Source organism: Rhinichthys klamathensis, unplaced genomic scaffold (assembly GCF_029890125.1).
Source record: "Rhinichthys klamathensis goyatoka isolate OS25496 unplaced genomic scaffold, OSU_Roscu_1.1 h1tg000576l_1, whole genome shotgun sequence".
Lineage (NCBI taxonomy): Eukaryota > Metazoa > Chordata > Actinopteri > Cypriniformes > Leuciscidae > Rhinichthys > Rhinichthys klamathensis.
The window spans coordinates 272,491-296,542 of NW_026607040.1; the positions used below are offsets into that span (position 1 = coordinate 272,491).

Below are 24,052 nucleotides of genomic sequence, written 5' to 3' on the forward strand. Positions count from 1 at the left end.
CACTTTAAACTTAAATGCATTCTTCCATTGGAGCAACAAAAAGCATAAGATACAGCGATAAATTCCCACATTACACACAGAGTATTGTTGTGTATCAATTTAAAGGATGGTCATACATATTCATGAATGGGAGGAGGGGGATTTTGTGTTCTAGGTTATCACCACAGACAATCAGAGTTTTACAGGTTTCTCTCGCTATTGAGTTTTTACCGTGCATTGATTGTTTTCGACGAAAAAATGCCACGTATTTAAAACAGTAGTGATGTATGTAGTAGTTGTTCGCGCGAAATAATGAACCCACCCCCCTCGCAGTGGTAATTTGGTTTAGTCTGATCTACTGCTCCGATTCTCTCATCATCAGTCAGTCAGTCAGTGAGCGCGCGCGCGTGTTTATGCGAGTTGTACTATAACAGCATCAGCCCTCAAAACAAACAAACACTCGGGATTTTTATAGGAGGTAAGTGTTTTTCCCACATCTTCTAAAAGCCTACATTTGTAATTGAAAGTCTAATGGACTAGTACGTATATTTAAGTTTATAGCCTATATCTATGACTACTTTAATTAATTTGTTTGTTAATTTGTTTCTTGACGGGTTTTCCCTTCTGCAATATTTCTAAAGTAACGTTAACGTTATTCCACAACTAGTCCTTATTTTCTGGTCGTTTTTCACGTATTAAGTTTTCTTTTTCTTAACAGTCATTAAAGTTGATTTTATCTAATGTATTGCAAAATATTCCATTATTGATTTGATTTTTACAAATATATTAATACTTCTTAATCTGATTTATTATCAAACACTCTGTCATATTCTGATAATTTTTGTAAATATTGAGCATTTTTCTCTATATATGAACTTTAAAGTTGAACTTTCCATAGAGACCACTCCACTGTTGTTTGTAATATAGAATTAGTGCAGAACCTTTGGTTAACTTTTCATTTGATATATCATTCTGTTATTCTAAATCTGGAAGTTAGCCTGATTTCTGTGTTTCTGAAAGTGATTTTGAAACTTGGTATCTACAGTTATTTTCCCACCCATCAAGTTGCACTGCATGCTCTTTCATATAAATGGTGAGATTGTGGTGTATGAGGACTCTAGTACAGACATTGAGCTGGTTTTAATGCACAAGACTAAATATGGTTCATAGATGGGGGAAATTTATATATATATATATATATATATCATCAAATGCATTTGAATGAACTTTTGTTGTTGTGTGAACGGTTCAGAAAGGAAAGCAGTTTGGAATTTAATTGCGGATATAACAGACTCACCCTCTGACAAGTCTAAACACGAATGCACATTCAACGGGCAGAGAGGTATGATGGTATGACTAGATGAGTGATTTTTTTTTTCCCCCAGAGCCATAGGTGAGTGAAAACCGGCTTTTGACTGGTCCTCGGATCCTAGTAGTTGTTGAAGCCTTGTGGTTGCCATTGGGCAATAACTCAAGGTTTCTTGAGGAACTTCATTTCGCTTGAAGTGCCTGTTGTATTGCTTAAATACACCATCACTGGTCTCCATTTTTTCCTTGTCAAACGAGCTCATCATGCAGCGCAACCTGTTACCCCGAGGCTTATCTGCATCTGTTTTCTCTGGAATTGTGCTGTAATTGACACACAACTCTTCAGAGAGGTGTTCAGAGACACGACAGGGGAATTGAGAACTCCTTAAGCACATAGCCGCAGTCTGTTGTGTTTTTGGAACAGCGTGGTTGTGCTGAAGATTTATTCTTGCTTTGAGGCTGAAGTGATCCTCCTTTATCAGTGCTTACAGAGTAAGTGACTTTTCCCGTCTGAAAAATGCATGCTTGAAGATTGATTTACAGCTGTTGTTCTGCACATCTAAAAGTTTGGTGTTTATAGTGTGACAATATTATTCAACTAAACAAACATTCAGTTCTATATAAACAAAATGAATCAAATCAAATTGAGAGAAAATGCATTTATTTACCCTAATATTTTTCATCAATTTTTGACACTATTGTTCCAAAACTGTTTGAGTTTCTTTTTTCCCATATATGTTCAAATTCTAAAGAATTTTCCATGCCCTTTTTCCTGCAACTGCTACTATAAACGTAAACCAAAGCTTTCAAGCTTCAAAACCGATGCAGAAGTATCGTGAATTAAACCTGTGACTTGGTTGCGAAGTCTTACGATAACTTATAAACATATGCTATTTAGTTATTCACTAAATTTCTTGATGTTAGTTCATGGAAGACGTAGGAATTATGCAATGAATCTATTGGTTTGATTTTTATCTGGTTCCCAAAACCAGTCTGAATGATTTCTTCACTAAATGACTTATGTGGTTCCTTGGTTACACTTTATTTTAAGGTGTCATATTGTTACAGTGTAATTATATATTTACTGAGTAATATTAAGCAACTACATGTACTTACTATAGGGTTAGGGTAGGATTAGGATTTTGGTTGCATGTAATTATGTATAATTTACTGTTATTATTACTATGGTAAGTATATGTAACATGTAACAAGGACACTGTAAAATAAACTGTTACTGGTTCTTCATTTCAGCTGATTCGATTATTTGATCACGCAGTGGTTAACCGACTTAAATTTCATTCTGTTTCCCAATTCCCACACAAAGTTGATGCTTTAGTTCAGGGTGCCCAATCCTGTTCCTGTAGATCTACCTTCCTGCAAAGTTCAGTTCCATCCCTGATCAAACGCAACCGAACCAGCTAGCTAAGATCTTCACGAGCCCTTAATAATCACAGACGGGTGTGTTGGATCAGGGTTGGATCTGAAGACCCTGCAGTCGGGAAGATCTCCAAGAAGATTGGGCACCCCTGCTTGATGCCCAGTACACATTGTACGATTTTGTGCTGTCCCAGACGAAAGATGACCAATCGTGGTGATTTCTGTGGTCGTTGCTCCTAAACAGTGGTTCTGCTGCGTCATACAGTGAGAGAGTTTTAAAGACGGCCGTTGTCACGGTCTTGCTACCAACGATATCCTGCGATCATTTTCTGACGGTGTCAATGTTACAATGTGTTTGCTGCTACGACCTACGTCTACTGACTATAGCCAAAAAAATACTGCAACATGAAATGACGTATTGATCAACAAAACATGGCGCTAAAACTTCTTGCCTCAAGCTCCATTTACAAATTTGGCATGCCAAGTTGGCTTCTTTTCCCAAGCCAGGACCGCGTCCATTTTCTCCTCTTTCACGTCCTCATCTTTTTTTCAGTACACATGAAAACCACAATTGCCAAAGTGAGATTCATCTTGCTCTTTTTGTTTACCACTAGCGCATGCTGATTACGTTTTATTCTTCTGTACTAATAGAATTTTAAATCTATTAATTTAATTTTCCCGACTGCCTCTGTAGTCCCATTTAGCCACTTGTTAGCAACTGCCTTTTTCAAGACACGTTACAGCTTCAAAAAATCACGAGTGGGGTAATACCGATGTATTTTATGTTGTAGAATAAAACGTGAAAGTGTCTTGAGCTTGTGTTCACCACAAACCTTATTTCAGCCATTTAACCAAAATCCCATTTAAAAAAAAAAAAACCTTGACTTCAGGATGATGTTAAAATGCTCACTCGTTTTTTACATTTTGGCCTTCAAAGTGACATCATACGTGCATCACTCTATACTGTAGGTGTCATCGTACATATATAGCCTAATGATCTAATATGATTGCTGAAATCGCAGTCAGTTGCAGGCATTGATTAATGAGATTGTTGATGTGATACTGGATCGAATGCATTCTTTTTTGAGGATTGAAACTGAAGCTTGTTATTGAATTGAACAGTGACAAGCACAGTCTTCATAATTGTGTTGCATGGACGAAAGGGACGCTGTAAAAAAATATCCTGTTAAATTTACGGTAAAAACTGGCTGCTGTGCCAGAAACTCACTGTAAAAATAAAGTGTCAATGTTTCCAGTTTTACAGGATGCCTGCATATTGTACAACGTATAACAGTATATTTCATTTAGTGATATTATGCTAATATACCTTCTTAAATACCGAAATCTGCCCTTTCACCTTAAAATGATAAGCACCACAATAATTCTGGTGGCACAATAGAAAGCCACATGCTAATCAGAGTTCATTGTGAGCGGCCTGCTCATAAAACATGGTCAATACAGGATCATACAGAAAAAACTCCATCAGGGTAACACACACGACACTGGAATAACTAAAAAAAACGAAATAACTGAATGTAACACAAAACACACTAATGTACGCAACTGATTACAAAAACAAGAAAGGACAAAATTATTTATAAAAATGTAATCATATGTGATGTGTAATGCAGGGACTTTTGGTAATGTGTTTTTTTTTTACCATAAATTATAGTTTTTATTTGCAAAAGCCATAAACTGACTATATTTTACAGTAAAATCACATGTAATTTGTGATTTTTTTAAAAACTATTTACAGTTTTTCTCCGTATATGGTAAGGCACCTTGCAGTTAATCAATTTAATGGAGCATTTTTACAGTATTTTCCCCCCCGCAGTGTTTGGAACTGTTATTTTAGGTTTGATTCATATACTATTATAGTTTGCATTAATATTTTGATTTAGATTTTTTTTTTTGTTATGTTGTTATTTAGGTTTCATTTTTTTGTTTCAGTTTTATTTATTTATTTCCAGTTAGTAATTTTAGAGCTTAAAATTATTTCAACTTAACTCAACTTAAACATATTTATTAATAAAGTTTTTTTCTAATAGCTGTATTTCAATGAATTAAATTTTTTTTTATTAGTTAACAATAATATCCCTGGTTAGCAACAACATGAGGTTAAATAGATGACAGAATTTTCATTTTTGGCTGAACTGTTCCTTTAAGAGGTCTTGCATTTGCACACTCAGATCTAGACTGGCCCAGAGCAGAGGTCTCGAGACAGGACAAATTTAATCTGATTAATTGATTTAAAGATAAACCCCCATAAATCCCACCCAGTAGAGAATTGGTACCAACTGAATCTTTGGCAGGAGACATGTTTACTGGCAAACCCTCTCAAATTAGTGGCATTTTGACAATGTCTGGTGCTGATGTAAATATATCAGGGCTCAACAATAAGTATGCCCCAGATGGTCTAAAGTTTGTTTCAAGGCCAGTGCTTACAGCTTTTGATGTTCCTGGGTTTGATACCATTCAGACGTATACATTTGGTTTTGTGGGATGTAAAACATTGTTTTTGTGATTTTTCTGATTCTAAAATGTCCCCACAGTTAACAGTTTAGTAAGAACATCATGTTTTGCAGCATATGTCATCCAACAAACGTATGCATTCATAACTTTCATAGTTACATTATGGTTAAAAGTCCAGCATAGGGATGCTCCGATCAGGATTTTTGCAGCCGATACCGAATACTGATTTCTAGTCATCATGATCGGCCGAAACGAATCACGATCAATTAAGCTTTATATAAGTGATATTTAAGCTCTCTGTTAACTGTCACTGTTGTTAACCCCTTACACCCTAAAGCTAAAGGCATTGTATGATTTCACGTGATTTCAAATGGCATAATTAAAAGTAATGGCTTATTACATCAAGTACATGGTGGTATTGTACTTGATAGAAAACCTTTCAACTTGTGAAGAAAATAGATTTTGATTATGTTTGGAGGTTCTTATGTTACAACACTGCTGAGAAAACCCCAGAAAAAGTGATGCAATTTATTGATATATTTTGTTATTATTCATGCTTGACATGATGACTATTAGAAAAAAATCAAGCGTGGGCTTCTTCACAGTTTTTTGGATTGGAACCACGGTAGCCTTTTTATGAAAAGTCCAAAAACCTCTTCAAACAAGTGATCTGAGTGTTATACTGAACATAAAAACTACTTACATGTGTAAACACAAAAGAATAAAGCATTACAATGTTAATAAGTAGCCTACATAATAAGTAACAAGTAATAATATCCTGGTTGATGAGTGATGATCTTCTAGTGCTGTTTTTCAGCAGTGTGCTCCTATTCTTTGGCATACTGTAGCTGTAAAACAGTGTCCGATTGGTCTCGACACTGTCCCTACCCACCATACCAGAGATATTAATACAAGCTAATGTTTCATGAAGTTACAAATCAGAACGTGGCGCAAAAGCATCATCCGTCTACTGTTTACATGTGTTTTGGTGGCAACTTTTTATGGTTTTATGTCCTCAAATTGCGATCGGTTCATGAGATCAGCCAAATTAGGGACTACCGATCGAGTCATACTACGGCCGATACCAATCTGTGGCCGATCGATCAGAGCATCCCTAGCGATCCCTAGTTTTTTTTTATTAATTTACCCCCACAAATGAATTTGAATTAATATATAGGCTATATAATAAAAGTTGTTTAAATTATGTTGTCAATTTTGAACTAACACAAGGGAGAGATAGTGCTTCTTTTATTGGATCAAAACAATTCCAAATTATACGTTGGCCTGGAGTCCTGGACGATATAGTATAGTCTATACATTTATTGTCTCTATTATATTTGACTTCATTACACCTTTGAAATTACATCATTAGAGGTGTGTAGTTGGTTTAATGTTAGTTTGTTGTCAGTAAGTCAAAAGTGTCTTTCTACTGTGAAACACAAAAGGAGATTTAAGGCAGAACAAATCATTCACTGTCATTGTGTGGAGAAAAAAAGAAGAAATAAAAGAAAAGGTGGCTGTCATCTGCCTAACATTCCTTTAGTGTTCCACAGAAGAAAAAGTCAAACAGGTTTGGAATGACATCACATTAGGGTGAATAAATAACAGAATATTTTTGGGTGAACTGATTTATCAAGTCTTCCGTGCTTCCATTATATTTGACTTTCAGAAAGACTAAAATCTGTTTGTTTGTTTTTTCACCGGATGCCATGTATAGAATGAGACAGAATCCATGAATCAAACTAAAGAAGTCAAGACTAGCAGCTGGATTCCCCTGAGGCTGTAGCGGTTAACAGTTACTGTAGCCTAGTTTATGTGTCTTGATTCACAGGTTTGACTGTCATGCTCTGAATCACCTGAAGGTAAAACGTGCTCCTGTAAACCCAGTGTGAGAGAGAAACCGCATAATAACAGCCAATGGCTACTGAATATGGAGAGATTTTATACAGTTGGGACATATACACCGTAAAAAAAAATCTGTTCAATTTACTGTGGTTGCCAGAAATTTACCGCATAAAATACAGTAGCAAGACTTTACGGTAGCAAGGTTTTACAGACTTAACTTAATATTTACAGAAATAAACCATATTTCATTATCTGATGTAATGTTAATTTACCGACCTATTGAAGTATTAATATCTGTTTTGTACCATTGTAATACACTGACAGCCAACAATCACAGCAGCAATGAGAGTCAAATGATCAATCAAAGCTCATTATAAACAGTCTTCCACAAGAAAGTTAATATTAATATATAGAAGCTGCACAAGTTCATTCACACTAACATTAAAGACCATCATGGTAACACATTTGAAATTTTAAACAGGCAATAAACATTCATTTAACAACATTAAATGTCACATAAAACCCTAATGTACATAACTGATTAGAAAAAGACTAAGCAAACTATGAAGAAACAGTTATTTCAACAAAAATACATCAAATGCGAAGTGTCACGCAGGGAATTGTGGGAATGTCAATTTACGGTTTTTCACTGTAAATTATACAATGAGTTGTTCATTTTCACTTTCAAAAACTGTAAATTTAACGGTATTTTACAGTAAAATTACATAAAATGTACCATTAGATCTATCACAGTTATTTACCGTATAGTAAGGAAAGGTTCTGTTAACCAATTAACAGTTTTTCACTGTAGCATTTTTTACAGTCTTTTACCGTTAAAATCACGATCATTTTTACATTAATACTATATAGGATATATTTGAACTTAAACGTGTGAGAATTTGTTTGGATATGCCATCTATTTCAATTACATTCAGTTTGACTTAAATGTCTAAATAAATTTTTGTGGGTCACCGTACAGCATTGTAGAATGGGAGCAAATTGACGAATGTTTTTGTAGGGTTAGTTTTGTATCCGCAGCACAATGTTGAGGTTTTTAGGTTCAGTAAAACCTCGGAGCAGGTGGAATTTGCCAAATAATGTGAGGAATGCAGCGGCGGCCTGTAATGTTTTCACAGGTGAGCTTATCTATCTACACTGTGGAACTCACTATAGCAGGAAAAGTGAAGGTCCACAAACACGATAACATCACCCAATAATATTCACTGCAGGATCGGCGACTCATTGTTTGCAAAGTTTGGCGTTAATTTAATTATTACATAATTGCATGTATATATAATCTGACTTGACTGGGCGGATTGTGCAATGTAATGAGCTTTTATTGCATGGCTGAAGTGGGGGTCAAGTTTGTATGAAATATGAGAGCAGGACAAAACCTCATATTCCACCACAGACATCATCAACATTTCTGGACAGTCTAGACATTTTAATTACCTCTGTGTTTCCTTTTTTGCCTTGTTTTGTGTCTTAAAATATGAGAAAAGAACATTAGCAGATATTTCATAATAGAGCTAGTCTTCAGTTATAGCCTATTGTTAGTTTTATTTTGCTTGTTAGTATAGTGCTACTGCTTTGGACATGATTTATATTTCAAATCATGCAGTTTGTTGATGATAGGTGTGCTTTTATTTCTCAAAGCAATCTAACGTATGATTGTCACCTGGCAGACGATAAAATGGCCATAACAATCCCATAGACTTTCATTGCCATATCTATCTAAGCCATATATCAGAATATCTTTATAGCAACTTGTGGCAGTAACTCTCTAGAAACCACATAGGCCTAGTTACTTGGAATACAATAGCAACCGTATAGCAAATCCCTTATTACGTTTGTTTGTGTTCTTTTGCAGATATTCAAAATGAAGGAGCCAATACCTGTGAGAGCAAAGCATCTTGAATAAAAAGAGGCAAGTGTGCGTGTGTGTGTGCATGCATGTGTGTACGTGGATGAGATGTCTGTCCCTGCCAAACAAGAGAGGACAGTGTGCGTCCTTCTTCCCACCAAGGAGACATTGGACATCACAGTGGGGGTAAATAAGCTCTTGTAATGCTTCTTATTTTGATTTGGATCATGTCTTCCTCATGTTTGCATGTGAATCTGTCATTGACCTATATGCACTATGAATGTCAATATGGCTTTATATTGTAATACACTGAATATAAAATGTAATGTTATGTAAAATGTAAAATAATGTTTCTGTACCAGATTCACTGTCAAATCAGTTTTTCTTTTCTTCCAAGCTGAAAGCAACAGGTCAAGAATTGTTTCAACGTGTCTGCGAGCTTCTCGGGGTTAAAGAGCTGCACTACTTTGGATTGACTTTAGTTAAAAGTAAGGATTGATGCTTTCCAGTTAAAGTGTATGTCAGCCTCAGTAGAAATGTGTATTTGTATTGTATGTACTGCGAATGGAAATTGTAACCAAAGTCTTTCACTGAATGCTTTCAAATGCAAATGCAAAAGCTTACATGGTTTCTGGGTTTTGCCCATTCTAGCAATGGATATAATGCACCTGAATGACAGTCTCCAGACGGGTTAAACACCCTAACTTGCTTTTATTCCCAGGGAAATATAAATTAAATCTGTTTAAAACTAATTTTGCATCTAATATTTTCCAGTTGTTTTGCAATTCCATTCAGGCTTTCTCTATTAAGATCTAATCATTCAGTCTCTTTTTGCTCTCTTTTTCAACCCCTTATTCAAAAGCCTCATTCCATTCTCTTGAATACCTTTTTATGATTTTGTGTCACTCTCCTCTCGGACAAGAGTGTCTCTGTTTTTGTGTATTTGAGGGCCGGTGACCCCTGAGGCCTGAAACCGAGCTATATTAACTTTAAGCCTGGAATTCACCATGATTCACCAGTTCAGGGCAGAGAGGCAGCGGGAGAGAGCAATAGAAATTGGCTGAGCATTTAGGAGGGTCACAACCTTGTTGAGATGAACCTCAGCTAGAGAGACAATGAGTCAGAACGAGTTTGAGTCATGTGGCGAGGGAGTTAGCGATGTGAAGTTAGCAGTCATGAAGGATGGATAAGCTGAATGGAATGTGAACTTGCGCTCATTCGTCTTTCTTACCTAAAGTGTACACATACATTTTGAAGACATACAATATCAATGTATTGACATTGTTTAAGTTAAACTTAACACGGATACTCTGAATTCTCGTAATTTATAATTGAAATAATTATTAATACTAAAAATATCAAATAATATATTTATATTATATTCATAATCATTCATTCATTATAAATGTGCCAAAAAAAAAAAAAAAAAACGTGCACATGCGTAATAAGTGTTTAGTCTATAGGTACGCCGCGTTTGATATGTGCGCAGGCGTGTAGTCTTTCTTTACAAATTGACATCAACAAATTACTTGTCTGGCCTTAAAAAATCATAATACAGAATTTTTTGTCGCTTCCGCGTATCCATGTGAACTGGAATCATTTTGACAACGTGAACTAACCATGAGCAATACATGTGTTACTGTATTTGTTAATCTATGTTAACGTCAATTAATGAAAATCCAGCTGTTCATTGTTTGTTAATGATAGTTCACAGTGCATTGACTAATGTGGACCAATACAATGTTTGATTTTAATAATGTATTAGTAAAGGTTGAAATTAACATTAACAAAGATTAATAAATGCTGAAGAAGTGCAGTTCATTATAAGTTCATGTTAACTAATGTAGTTAACTAATGTTAACTAATGAAACCTTATTGTAAAATGTTACCAACTTTTTTTAAATTAAACAATGACTTATTTTACAAATATATTAAATAATAATACTAATACTACATGTTCTTTATATAAATACCGGTAATATATATAACTTTGTAATGTTAACAAATTGAAATTTAGTGTAAAGTATTATCATTTGCATTTTAGATTATATCAATACATTGATATTGTACATTTCCGCGTCTGTCAAAACATTTGATAATGTATGTGTGCTAGATGTTTACGTACACATTCCTACAAACACTAATGAGGTCACATTGGCAAATCGAATAAATCGCACGGACTACTTGAATGAAAAGGATGTGCTAGAAATGTTGGTTCTGAACTCTTTGGAAAAAAACAACAACAAAAAACATTGATTCATTGGTCTTAGCTAAATCTCCTTTCATTTTTCCATTGTGACATTTATTTGAACCATCTTAATTCCATTCTTGCACAAGCTCCCTTTTAGAAGTGTTTACACGATTTACTCAAAGCGCTGGAATTCTTTTGCAATCGCGATTGCTTTGGCATGAGACTGCTAGTTTTTACTGCGGTAAGTTTTGTCTGCGGTTAGGGCTGTTGCATACCGGGCCGTGCGTTCACCAATGGCTGAACTGGTCTTTTCATTCCAGTCGTCTCCCTAATTGAGGTCATTGTTGGGCAGATTTCATGCATGAATACATGATGCCATTGTTTGCATGGCGAGAGCATTTACCCTTGTTTCCTGTGTGTCCTTTCTGGGGCTGTTTTAGACAATGAGCACATCTTTCTGGACTTGGAAGAGAAACTTGCCAAGTATTTCCCCAAGGAGTGGAAACAGGACTCAGGGAAGGTGAGCATATCACTCTCCTGCTCCTAAATGGACATCATTTACTCTGGAATTCACTCTCTTATTTCAATGCATGTCTATTAACACCAAAATCACTATAAAAAGCACCAGAAAGTATCAGGTCCCATGGCAATACCATCATGGTAGTATCATGGTATCCTTGGTTCATCAATGCGCTGTGATATTACCATCTGTTTCCATCACATTATTACTGTACCATGTGTTCCATGTTCCCTGTGGTCATCAGGGCGGTTACAGTAAAGATAAACACTAGTTGGCCATTCGGGATGTGGGAGTGACTTCATAATGAGGGGGTTGCCACAGTAACCTAGTCAAGCCTGTTCTTTCTCTCGGCAGGGGTCGCTGAGGAGGTCAATCCCTCCCCTGCTCTGTCTGAAGGTCCAGTACTATGTGGAGAATGGCAGACTCATCTGGTAAGACACAGGCTTAGAGATTCCCCAACGTTTGAAGGGAGGAAACCCTCTCCTTGGCCTCTTTCCTTCATTAGGTTTAATCCACCAGGGGGTGAGGCCAGTTTGAGTGGGCTTGTGATCTTGGCTTTTATGCGGTTTGTCTTTGAAAGCTTTTTTTTAATTATTATTAGGGTAGAGCAAGTTTCCCCCCTCATTTGGGTGTGGTGTAATTGAAAACTGCTCATAATGAAACTGAATTTAGCTTCAGGTTTTATTTCATGTGGAAAATGACAATGTGGAGGATTTTGAAGACAGTTTGGATAGTCTTTTATTAAATTCCTCTTTAAATTAATTTGTATGTGTCATATTTAGTCTCGCATGCTTATATTGAAGGGATAGTTCTCCTAAGGATTTGTAATCTTGTAATGCACTACCGTAAGTGTAGGGTTGGTAAGATTTTTTTAAATATTTTTGAAAGAAGTCTTTTATGCTCACCAAGGCAGCATTTATTGAATAAATTCAGTAAAAACAGTAATATTGTGAAATATTATTATAATTTAAAATGACAAATAACTGTTTATGTATTTTAAAATACATGATCCTTCAGAAATCATTCTAATATTCTGATATCATTCCAAAGATTCTTTGATGAATGAAAAGTACCAAATATCTTAGAAATCTTTTGTAACATTATAAATCTCTTTATCGTCACTTTTGATAAACTTTGATCATCAATGTCTCCTTGCTGAATAAAAGTATTAATTTCTTTCAAAAATTTTGAATGGTAGTGTATATTAGTGGTTTATCAGCTTCAGTGTGGTATTTTTTTTAAAAATATTGACCATTATATTGATTATCTTATCTGACCATCAGTAGAAATTTTATATTATTAATTACCATGTTGTCAAAATACTAACCCCTTAGCCAACTAAGCACCTTTTATGCTGTATGATGCTTGATTTTACTGCATTTCCAGCATGTGATGTCTCTTATATATGTTTTTTTTAAACATGCAAAAGCATATGATATACAGTATAACATTCATCATAATATCAGTTATCTATAACATAAAAATAATTATTGTCTGATGTTCAGCTGTTTATTTTTTTTGTTCTCAGTGAGCGTAAAGCGAGAAAACTGTACTACTATGACCTGCGGGAACGTGTCCTGCGCTCAGAATGCAGACAGCAGGAGGAAGTGTATTTCCAGCTGGCAGGATACGCCTTACAGGCCGAACGCTCTGACCACCTCAGTCACGGACACCCTATGTATTTCCAGCCCAAAGAGTACTTTCCACCCTGGGTAAATCTTCATTAGAGTGTATAAAGTACAATCACACACATTTGCGTTCAAGCAGGTGATGCTTACTTTGTTTTTAAGTGTAGTAAGCATGTGTTGTATTTTTGGATGCTGGTATGCTGATGTCCCACCAGGCTTCTTAATTAAAAAACTTTTAAGACAACCAGCTTCACCTGAAAGACCATGCTGGTTGACAAGCACCAAACTTGTTATGTTGTTTTTTTTACAGCAGGGGTTTGATTAAAGTTTTTGTAAAACTAATAAAGCATGGTGAGAGCCCACACTCGTTTCATAATCACGCATGACCCGTTTCTGATCTCTTACAGATAATTGCGAAGCGTGGCATTGACTACCTGCTGTGTCACGGGCCCAAGGTTCATAAAGAGCTGTGGGGGATGTCCTCTCGTGACGCTATCCTGCACTTTATCAGAGAATCCTGCCGTCTGGAGGATGTCCCAGTCACCTTTTATCGCCTACAGAAGGTCAGAGGTCATGCATGGTTATCAGAATGGCTTGCTGTAGGTCAAGACCTTCTCAGCTGTGGTATGTAGGGAGAATTTGAAAAATATCTTCATCAAAGTGGAGGTTAAAAGTGAAGTCATTTCTGTACTACTAGTGGAACCAAAGGAATTGCAGTGTGCTTGTTTGAGTGATATTGCAACATTATCTCAAGTTTTGTGAGTTTGGGGCAGAACTGCCTGTTCATCCAAGCAATGTAAAACCAAGAGGAAAACTGTTTGACAGCAGTTATTGGTTTTGCAATTCCAATTTTTTAATTTGCAATTAAAGGTGCATAAATGATACTTTATGAACTGTGAAAATACACTATACACAACTATTCAAATAAAATAAAATAAAATAAAAAGAAATGACTACTTTCATCATGGTTTCCATAAAAATAGTAAGCAGCACAACAGTTTTTTTTTACATTTATAATAATAAGAAATGTTTATTGAGCAGCAGATCAGCATATTATAATGATCTCTAAAGGATCATGTGACACTAAAGACTGGAGTAATGATGCTGAAAATTCAACTTTGCCATCACAGGAATAAATTACATTTTAAAATATAAAAAAATATTTCATAATTTATATTTGAATGTTTTTACTGTAATGTAGCCTTGGTGAGCATAAGAGACATATATTAAAAATGTAAAAACTTAAACTTTAAACTATCAAAGTAGTATACAATAAATATATCAGAATATTTGTTATTTTATATTAGAATATATAACTATATAGATTTGACTCATTTTATTCATATTTAATAGTAATAATTGGTTAAATTATTGATATTTTATAATATTTATAGTATGTTCAATATTCTATATATTCATTTATTAGACAGTGTTTTGATGTGTGTTAATCTCTTTCCTGAAGGACAAGAAAGAAGAGAAAGGCTCAGCACTCCTTGGACTGACTCTCCGAGGAATGCAAGTGTATCAGGTGTGCTTTTGTAAATGCATGTGGTGCTTATCTGTGTTCGTTATGCAGCATTCACATGATTTTATCGTTGGAGGTTATTTAGAGGCTGTATTTAGAATGTAACTGCCTCTGCGTTTTGGCACAAATGGCCATAGCTTTCTGACCACAAATGAGATGTTTTAACAGTAAAAATAAGATGTCATTCTGATTTGACAAAGTCTTGCCACTAAAAACAGAGGAACAACCTGTATATAAATGGCAGCAGTGCAAAAAAAAAACATTTCAGCAGTGTTTGTTGCACTTCACCTGAAATAGTTCCAAAATTTTGGACCTCTTTTTGCTGCAAAACACAAGTGAATGCCCTGCTTTGTTGTGCATCATTCTGTGATTCATTGCAGTCCTGTGTTTTCTCTTTGAGCCGGTGCCAATCACAATGATAGAGCTCTCCAGATAGGCCTGACTGGAATGCATATATTTGACGGCTCAGTCCATAAACAGGGATTTGGAGTGCATGCCTTTCCCTTGAATCCTCTGATCTGCCTGCTAAAGCGTCTGGGGTTGGATTAAACTAAGGGCCCTGTGTTTAAGAGATCAAAGACCCAGTGTGTTGAGGCCCTGACCCCAACCTTTAAATGGGCTCCCCTTCTGCTTTGATAAAAAAAAAACAGGATTTATATTAAACGTCTCTCTCACACTGCCAAATAAGCCTGTATTACATATGATCTAACACATTAAGCTCATAGTGGGAGGTTAGTGTATATATGTTTGTATATTTGTGGCAAGTAGGGTTGGTAGATCTCATTGTTGGTCAGAAAGTTTCATTTTCAAAAAACTGCTGGGACCAAATATTTATTTGTTGGAATGATCTGAAAATTATTTGTAATAGAATAACAAATGATAGAATTCTATAAAAATGGTATTTGAACTAAGGGTTGCACAGACTAGTCGAATAGACAAGTTTATGCTCTGCCATGATTTGTGACGCTTTAAAGGGATACTCCACCTTTTTTTGGAAATAGGCTCATTTTACAACTCCCCCAGAGTTAAACTGTTGAGTTTTTTAGTGTTTTTGAATCCATTCAGCCGATCTCCGGTTCTGGCGGTACCACTTTTAGCATAGCTTAGCATACATCATTGAAGTGGACAAGACCATTAGCATTTCTAAAAAAAAAATGACCAAAGAGTTTCGATATTTTTCCTATTTAAAACTTGACTCTTCTGTAGTTACATCGTGGACTAAGACCGACGGAAAATGTAAAGTTGCAATTTTCTAGGCTGATATGGCTAGGAACTATACTCTCATTCCTGCCTAATAATCAAGAAACTTTACTGCCGTACCATGAGTGCAGCAGGCGTAATGATATGACGCAGCGCCTGAAAATAGGCTACCTTCCGTCAACACAACGGAACTATTTTTAGGCGCTGCGTCATATCATTACGCCTGCTGCTCTCATGGTACGGCAGTAAAGTTTCTTGATTATGCTAAGCTATGCTAAAAGTGGTACCGCCAGAACCGGAGATCGGCTGAATGGATTCAAAAACGGTAAAACTCAACAGTTTAACTCTGGGGGAGTTGTAAAATGAGCCTATTTCCAGAAAAAGTGGAGTATCCCTTTAAGCTTGACGCTGGCTAGTCGCTGATCATGGCCTATAGAGGGCGCAACTGGATAAGAAATATTTGAAGTCCACTTTTACACACCGTTTCCAACAGTTAAAATGAGAAATAAATGCATACTCCGAGAGCGTTCCACTAGATATGTTTGATTATACCATCTGGATGCTCAAAATTGATTGGGCGAATGCACGTTTTAATCAGCTTATTGTACACTTAAGTTATTTGCCGTTCTAAACTAATGCGCTGCTGCATTGTAACGCACACATACAGACAGTAGCTAAGCTGTGGCCGTTTCTGAAACAGAAACATTCAGTAGCGCAGAAACATATTTTCAACACTGTTCTGTGACTTATCAATAAAATAGCTTAGAAACTGAAAAGTTCTAGCATATATTTCTTAGTAACTAAAACCCACAGCTTCACTATTAGTCGAGAGATGCTGCCAGGTTGAATTAATTCACACACAATCGCTCTCTTACTAATGCATTCATATACATATAATCTTTACTGTGCTACTTTATATGTATCCGACTTAAAATGAGCAAAATCTGTGAGAAAAATAACGACCCAAAGGCAAAAGAACTGTTATAAGCTATTATGTAGGAGGAATAGCCTTGCAATGTGTCATATGCCATAGCTGTGCACAAGGCGTTCGAGTCTGAGCTCGAAGTCCAGACTTATTTGTTCATTAATGACATCATCAGTGACTAGTCGACGTCAACTCAACTTTAATCACATAAATGTCTATTTAACAAATATCCCAAGTCGTTCAACCCTTAATGTGTACTGAAGACTTAAATCTTTAGAAAGACTTAAAAAGTACTAAAAGAATCAGTATTGAAATCATAAAGGAACCTGAACCATTTAGTGAAATCAGAATCATTTCATTTTCTTACTTCAGAGTATACCATTTCACTTGACAGATGGCCTTGTTTTTGTTTTATTTTGCAGGAGGTGAACAATGTGCGTGATCTGCTGTATGATTTCCCCTGGTTTCACGTGGGAAGACTCACCTTTCTGGTAACATTTAATGTTACTGCTTGTTTGATTATTATGTCATCATTATGGATTGTGGTGCTTGAACATCTGCTCTGATGTTAAAAGGTCTCTCTTCTGCTCTCTGCACAGGGGAAGAAGTTTGAGATCCAGCCGGATGGTTTGCCCTCGGCGAGGAAGCTGGTGTACTACACGGGTTCAGCTTTTCGTTCTCGACATCTGTTGCTGCATCTGAGTTCCTGTCACCGATTGTATCTCAGCTTGCAACCTGCGCTCAAACACCTGCGCCAGCTAGAGGAGACAGAGGGTGTGTGTCCACACAATATTATTCTCCCTAATATGGCCCAAGGACAATAATGATAAAGATAGCTCTAAAAATAGTTCTAAATATAAAAGAATTGCAGAGTCCACACCACAACTTTAACGATAACGGCACAGAGAAACTATATTGTTGGAAACGCTTTCAGAACTATTGTTTTTCCAGCTGATGAACGATACAATCAGAATCCATCCTGCATTTAAAGCAGCAGACGATAAAATTGCAGCGCGTGGTTAGAATTAACAGAACGATATCGTCCGCTGGTATGGAAACTAATATAGTTATCGGTCTTGGAGTGATCGGACCGTTATAGTATGATTTTGTTTTGTATTTCTTTTTTTTCATGATGTCCAAGATTATTCTCACAAAAAAACATTTGTCACATTTCAGACCAAAATCAAAAGGGGAAAAAAGAAAATTATATTTTGTACATAGAATATGAAGCATTTTTAGGTTCCTAAATGAGGTTTTGCATTGCGACAGTATTTCTCACGACGATTAAGCACATTTCCCCAATTGCCATCACTGTAGTACATCTGGAGTGTGTGTGTAAGCATTCTCATTACTGCAATACATTAATTGTATGTATTTATTTTTGTTGCAATACAGTACCATAACACATAATTATTTAACCATTTTAATAATGTCTTTATTTTCTTTCTCACATTAGAGTAATGAGAAGATTTTTCGATTATAGTAATGAGTATTGGAGAAAAGTTGTCAGTAAAATAATGTCATAATACAAAAAAATTCTCAATGGATGTGGAAAATAGTTATGGGAAAAAAATAAGTTTCATTTTCTTTTAAATCAAAATATTGTTTATTCATTAATATTCTATTTCCTTGACACGGTCACTTCCGGGCTTCTTGATTGTAATTGTGTCAAGCATATGCTTTGAAATGATTTGTATTGTGAAAAGTGTTATACTTATAATTTAAAAATATCTAGTTTATTTTTTCCCTTTAATTCTGTTGAAATAAGGCCTAGAAATGTTCTTGACTGGTTTGTGAGAATCATTACAGGACTGTTTTACCATGTCAGGATGTTTTTCTCTCCCTCTCGGGTTGCAGAGAAGAAGAGGTATCGTGAATCGTACATCAGTGATGAGCTAGACCTGGATCAGCCGTGCAGCGAGGGCAGTCCCCGTCTGTCTCGACACTCCACCAGCAGCTCTGGCATTGAGGCGGACACCAGGCAACGCAGCGTCTCCGTAGAGATGGTTTCCATGGAGGAGAAGGAGAAGTCTTTCATCTCTGCCGTCAGTCACGGCTCCTCTGGGATCGACACAAGCAGTAAAGCTCGGACTGATGAAGATGAGTGGCAGGAGGAAGGTGAGGGTCAAACATGTCCCCCTAAAGTGACACGTTGAAAAAAAAAATGCCATGAGAGGAAAAAATATATTTCAATGCGTTCAATGGCGTTTTCTCGCAATTATACAGTTGGGTAATTATATTGTATATAATTCGGTGGTATCATGGAGTCGCTATCAATATATGGGTTATTGGAATTGCTTTTGAATGCGCACTCGCTTTTTACTTTCACTTTCCAATTCACGATCACGCATACTTTGGGCACACCCCTACTTTGTGGCTGTTTTGCAACAGAATAAAATGCCACTCTCATCAATTTGACATGTTCTGCTCACTCTGCTGACAGATTGACATTGCAGGGATTCCTCAAATATAATGCTGGAAAGACATGTTGTTCAAGTTGTTTAGTCTATTTGCTCAACCAGCTTGGCGCACTTGGAAAACAGTCATTGTTTTCATTCTCTTAAGATGTCACGTTCGCACTGACAGTGAGAGTGTTTCTAAACCTTTAGGTTAAGCACAGTTTAAGCTAGACTGACAGTTTGTGATGGAATCTGAATGTAGATTTGCAGGAGATGGTGAAGGAGCCCGGGGAGGTTTCTGTGGACGGCCCTGTGGATATCTTGCGACTGGCTGAGCTACTGGAGGGCGTGTCTGTCAACTGTCCTACCATCCAATCAGAAAAAGAGTTTAAAGGTGATGCCTCAAAAAACACTCAATTTCATATGGGGTTCTAAATCCGACGCATCCAAGCTAACTTCTGATCATCTGATCTACATCATTCCATCTGATTCCGATTCACTCCAATTCTCTTGGTTTTCAACATATGCTGTGGTGAAGTTACTGAATGCATCAGAAATGTGTAAATCATGTAGGGAGTCCATGCAAACCACTATTGGCAAGTGAGGGATTAGTGCAAGATTAATGTAATTATATGATAATATATTTATAATATAATTCTAGTATAATTTTATATTTAAAATATTATATTATGCAATTAATTAATTTATTTAGTTTATTACATTTTATTTATTTAGTATTGAGACCCTCGCATCTGTATGTCAAACTGCCAACATGACATCATGACTTTGCGTAAACATACACGCCACTTTCAAGTCAAGTGGCGTGTTATCTATACGCATTTTGAGCTATCCGCGTGTGTGTCCACGCCGAAATTAACCGTCATCTTTTGCGTGTGTATGTGTACGCCGTTAAATGTCCGAGTGATTCCGCGTGTATGTACACGCCGTTAAATGTCCGAGCGAAACGAAGCAAAATGTATATTTACATCTGTGGAGCAATATTTTTTTTCCTAGGATGGTTGGGGAAGACTCATAAATGGTATTAACCCCAGTGACGGGTAGGTTTAGGGACGGGGTTGGGGTAGGTCATATATTTATATACACAGTAATGTAACGTTAAGTCAAGGCGTTGATAAACACGCTGAAAAGCGATTATGCGTGTTGATAGCACGCCAAAAATGGAAATACGAATTGGCGTGTGAAACTGCTTATTACAATAACCCTTCCTCCTTAATATATCCAATAAGTGAATGGAGTGTCCTTTATTTATTCATGGGTTCAATTGGAAGCCAGACGCTCTAAAAGATGGACGAAACCATACTTTTATGATCCACTGGTAGCATGGTGTAAATCAGTTTAGGGTGCACTGTTTGTTTTTTTGTCTTTCAACTATGTACACTACAGTTCAAAGGTTTGGGGTCGTTACAAATTTTTATATATAGCCTATATATATTTTTGAATGAAGTCTCAAACCAAGTGATCAAGAAACATTTCTTATTATTATCAATGTTGAAAACAGTTGTGCTGCTTAATATTTTTGTGGAAATTGCCGTGATACATTTTTTTCAGGATTATTTGAGAATTTATTTGAATTTTTTTTAATTATTTACTGTCACTTAATTTGATCAATTTAATGTCTTTATGTCTGTTCTTTAAATTTTTTTTGAATTGTTGCTTGTACAACTTCTGTTAACCGGTGTCGTGTAAGCGGCCCCTAAATGAATTACTAATGATTTTTACAACGGAAGTGAATCAATCAAAAAACGTACTTTAGCTGGACAATAACTTTTTTTCTAGCTGCTGTAAAACCAAAACAATCTCTGTTCCATTAATTTCCTATTATCACTGTAAAGCTACTTTGAAACAATCTGTATTGTTAAAAGCGCTATATAAATGGTGACTTGACTTGACATCGACCAAAAATCAATGTGTCAAAATGTCGGATCTGTGCATTAAGCCTTAACGTATAATTCAGTTACCCTTTTTGACATACTTAGTTGTTAGTAGTACATACTGTAAATCAATACTTTGCCTGTAGTCTTTGGTGAGAATATAAATCTCATCCTCCTGTTTCCAGGTCTGCAAATGAGTTCAGTTACAGGCGACGTCCAAATGGACCTTTGTGACCCAGATGGCATGAAACAGGTATTCTGTCTTCTCCCATCTTTCTCTTTTCATTCTTTCATCATGCCACTACAGTAATTGCTCTCATCACCCATTGCAGGTTTCGAATCAGAAGACTCGTAACCCGGCCGACCGCTACAGTCTGAGCCTGGACGATGTGCGACTGTATACCCCTCTTCTCCCGCTGGGAACGGCATCAGTTCCAGACACCTCCGTCAGCTACACGTTTGGGCTCCCACACACCACGACCAGCCCATGTCCAGAAAAAACTACTTTCTGTGTCCAGCGCTCCACGAACTGCCTATCTCTGGACCTGCTGGACGATAACCAGCTGCTGGAGCTTCTTCTATAAGACACTGAGAAGACTGCCGCTTTCTGTTGTCTCCCTGTTCATGCCATTAAACCGGACTGCAAAATGAAAGCAAAACAGAAGCATTAACAGGACACATTTTCAACAGGACTTTTCATTAAAACAACCTTACACTTAAATGTGTTTTCTATGCTGTTCAACAGCAGGACAATATGAACAATCGTGGGTTGTTTTACAAATTATACATGCAGAACGTTTTGTTGAACTTTGTACAGAATTTGTTCATGGATAATCTTACAACGAGCAAGGCATTACGGCACTAACACTGTGTCCTATAAAGGTGTGATGCAAAAACAACTAATGATAAAAAATATATTTCTTCCATGTAAATTCTAAATGGTCGTAACCACAATGAGCAAAAAGAAGCCCCTCCCATTGTGAACTTTCATTGATCCAAATTTTGTTGTCCATGACTGTGTACTAAACATCATCGTGGACACCTTGTTAAGACATAGTGTAACAGTTATGCTACAAAGTTTGTGGAGGGACTGAATTAATACAGACAGAAGCTGCCAGAATAACCAGTTCTCTAATAGGAAATCTTATACTCATGCAATTTAAAGCCACGTTCCTTTGAAGTCGGCATGAAACGAAAGATGCGATATTCTTTTCTTCCCCATTGTGACGTATATCATAGTCAAACGGCTTGTCAAACGGCTTATCAAACTAAATAAAAATGTAGGGCGGGACTTGATTTTGTCTGTTGGGTATTGATTGGATCGTTGGATGGTTGTGGTTTGCTATTGGTCGATCTCATGTGACTGACAGGTTGTCCCGCCCTCACGCCAGTAAACACATCATCAGAGAAGAGAAGAGATTCCGCTGCAAGAGGGAGGGGAATTTATTATGATTAAAGATTACAAGGGCACACAAATCAAATAAAAAAATGAATTTAATGAAACAATTTTGATTTCTTGGTGGCTTTAAATAAACACTTGTAACTTGGAGTTTGTCTGGCCAGAGATTCCCTTAATGTTGGAGATTTTTACAGGTGCATCATTTCTGTCAATACATAAACTCATTCAGCCATGTACAACAGTGCAGTGGTTAATATCAAATCATGACACAAGAGTTTGTCTACTGCATTTCGAGTCATGCTAATCTTGTTCCATCATTCAAAGACACTGAACTTGCACCGCCTGATCTCCTGTTTCAAAGAACCATTGTGTACAGACAATACTCATGTTCCCAAATTACAAAGCATGTGTGAACCCGCTCAAACCAATAATCAGGATTAGAAAAGAAAGCTAAAAGGTCAAACCAAAATATTCCATGTGTGTTTTTTGCCGGTGATATGTTCTTTTCCTAAGTAATGAACTGCGATGAACTTCTGTAACGTTATGAACAAAGATTATTTCGCTTTATATATAGATCAATGTTTGTTTTGTTCCGGATACATGGAGCTCTTTTGATTTTGATAATTACAAAATGCACATCAAGCCCTCAGAGGTTGTGTACATAATGCTGGGTGTCATCTATGTATTCATCTATGTATTGTAAACACGCATCCTATTAAAAGCATGTGTTTCTTTCAGTGAAAGGAAAAAAAAAACACTGAGAATGAATAGTATAAATAAACTTAGCTGGAACCTGTCAAGTTTTCCCCAGTTTCACAGAGACGAGGCTTAAACCTAGTCCCAGACTAAAATGCTTGTTTTAGTTGTTATAACTGAAAGCAACTTGCACTTACATATCTTAAAATATCAGTGCCATTGTTTTGTCTCAAGATGCAACAGTGTTTTTTTCTGAGATATATAAAGGCTACTTAAATGTCATAATTAAATGAAGGCTTAATCCTGACTTAATCTAAGGCCTGTCTTTGAAACCAGGCCATTGTGTGTTTTTTTTTTTTAAAGGTGTATTATATATAAATATAATAAACTGATAAAGGCAATTAGCATAACCATAAGAGTTAGTGATATGATTGGTATAAATAGTATTTAACTCCTCACTGTGTATTTTCGGTTTTCTATTATAATTATTTAGGAGTAAATTATTGACTAGAAATATTATATTGCAAAAAAACGTTCTGAGATTTGAATGAGATTGTTGGTGGATTCGATGTCCGATTCCTGAAAGATTGTTCTTTTGAGTCGAATGGTTGTTTTAATTCTTGGGCCAGCTGCATAAACTGCTAAGACTAGTCTTACAAATTAGTCATCAAATTTATTTCTTTAAGACTGTTCAAAACTTTTTTTCCAAGTCAGATACATAAAAACGTACATTAGCCAAATTTGATACCGAAAAGTAAGACTGACTGTCTAACTGCTAGGTCATACTAGATCTTAAGACACTGTCTTGACATAATGGCTGTTTATGCAATTG

General features: G+C 36.3%; 1 protein-coding gene across 1 annotated transcript; it reads left to right on the forward strand.

Moving 5' to 3' along the window:
* The first annotated feature begins 304 nt into the window (after positions 1 to 304).
* On the forward strand, positions 305 to 22,167 carry zgc:172136 (uncharacterized protein LOC566376 homolog). The gene is made up of 14 exons (XM_056239969.1): positions 305 to 457; positions 8,852 to 9,031; positions 9,243 to 9,333; positions 11,477 to 11,556; positions 11,911 to 11,987; positions 13,085 to 13,268; positions 13,592 to 13,747; positions 14,647 to 14,712; positions 17,257 to 17,325; positions 17,434 to 17,608; positions 18,692 to 18,952; positions 19,496 to 19,627; positions 21,311 to 21,378; positions 21,458 to 22,167. Exons 2-14 carry the CDS (start codon positions 8,954 to 8,956, stop codon positions 21,707 to 21,709), a joined length of 1,689 nt encoding a protein of 562 aa, XP_056095944.1. The 5' UTR covers positions 305 to 457; positions 8,852 to 8,953; the 3' UTR covers positions 21,710 to 22,167.
* The last annotated feature ends 1,885 nt before the right edge of the window (positions 22,168 to 24,052 follow it).

What these genes read in the sequence shown, in the direction of transcription:
- zgc:172136 (XM_056239969.1), top strand. Translation starts at nt 8,954, where the DNA reads ATGTCTGTCCCTGCCAAACAAGAGAGGACAGTGTGCGTCCTTCTTCCC. An exon ending in GAGAATGGCAGACTCATCTG is followed by an intron (nt 11,988 to 13,084) that starts GTAAGACACAGG and finishes TTTTGTTCTCAG; the next exon opens with TGAGCGTAAAGCGAGAAAAC. An exon ending in ACCCAGATGGCATGAAACAG is followed by an intron (nt 21,379 to 21,457) that starts GTATTCTGTCTT and finishes CACCCATTGCAG; the next exon opens with GTTTCGAATCAGAAGACTCG.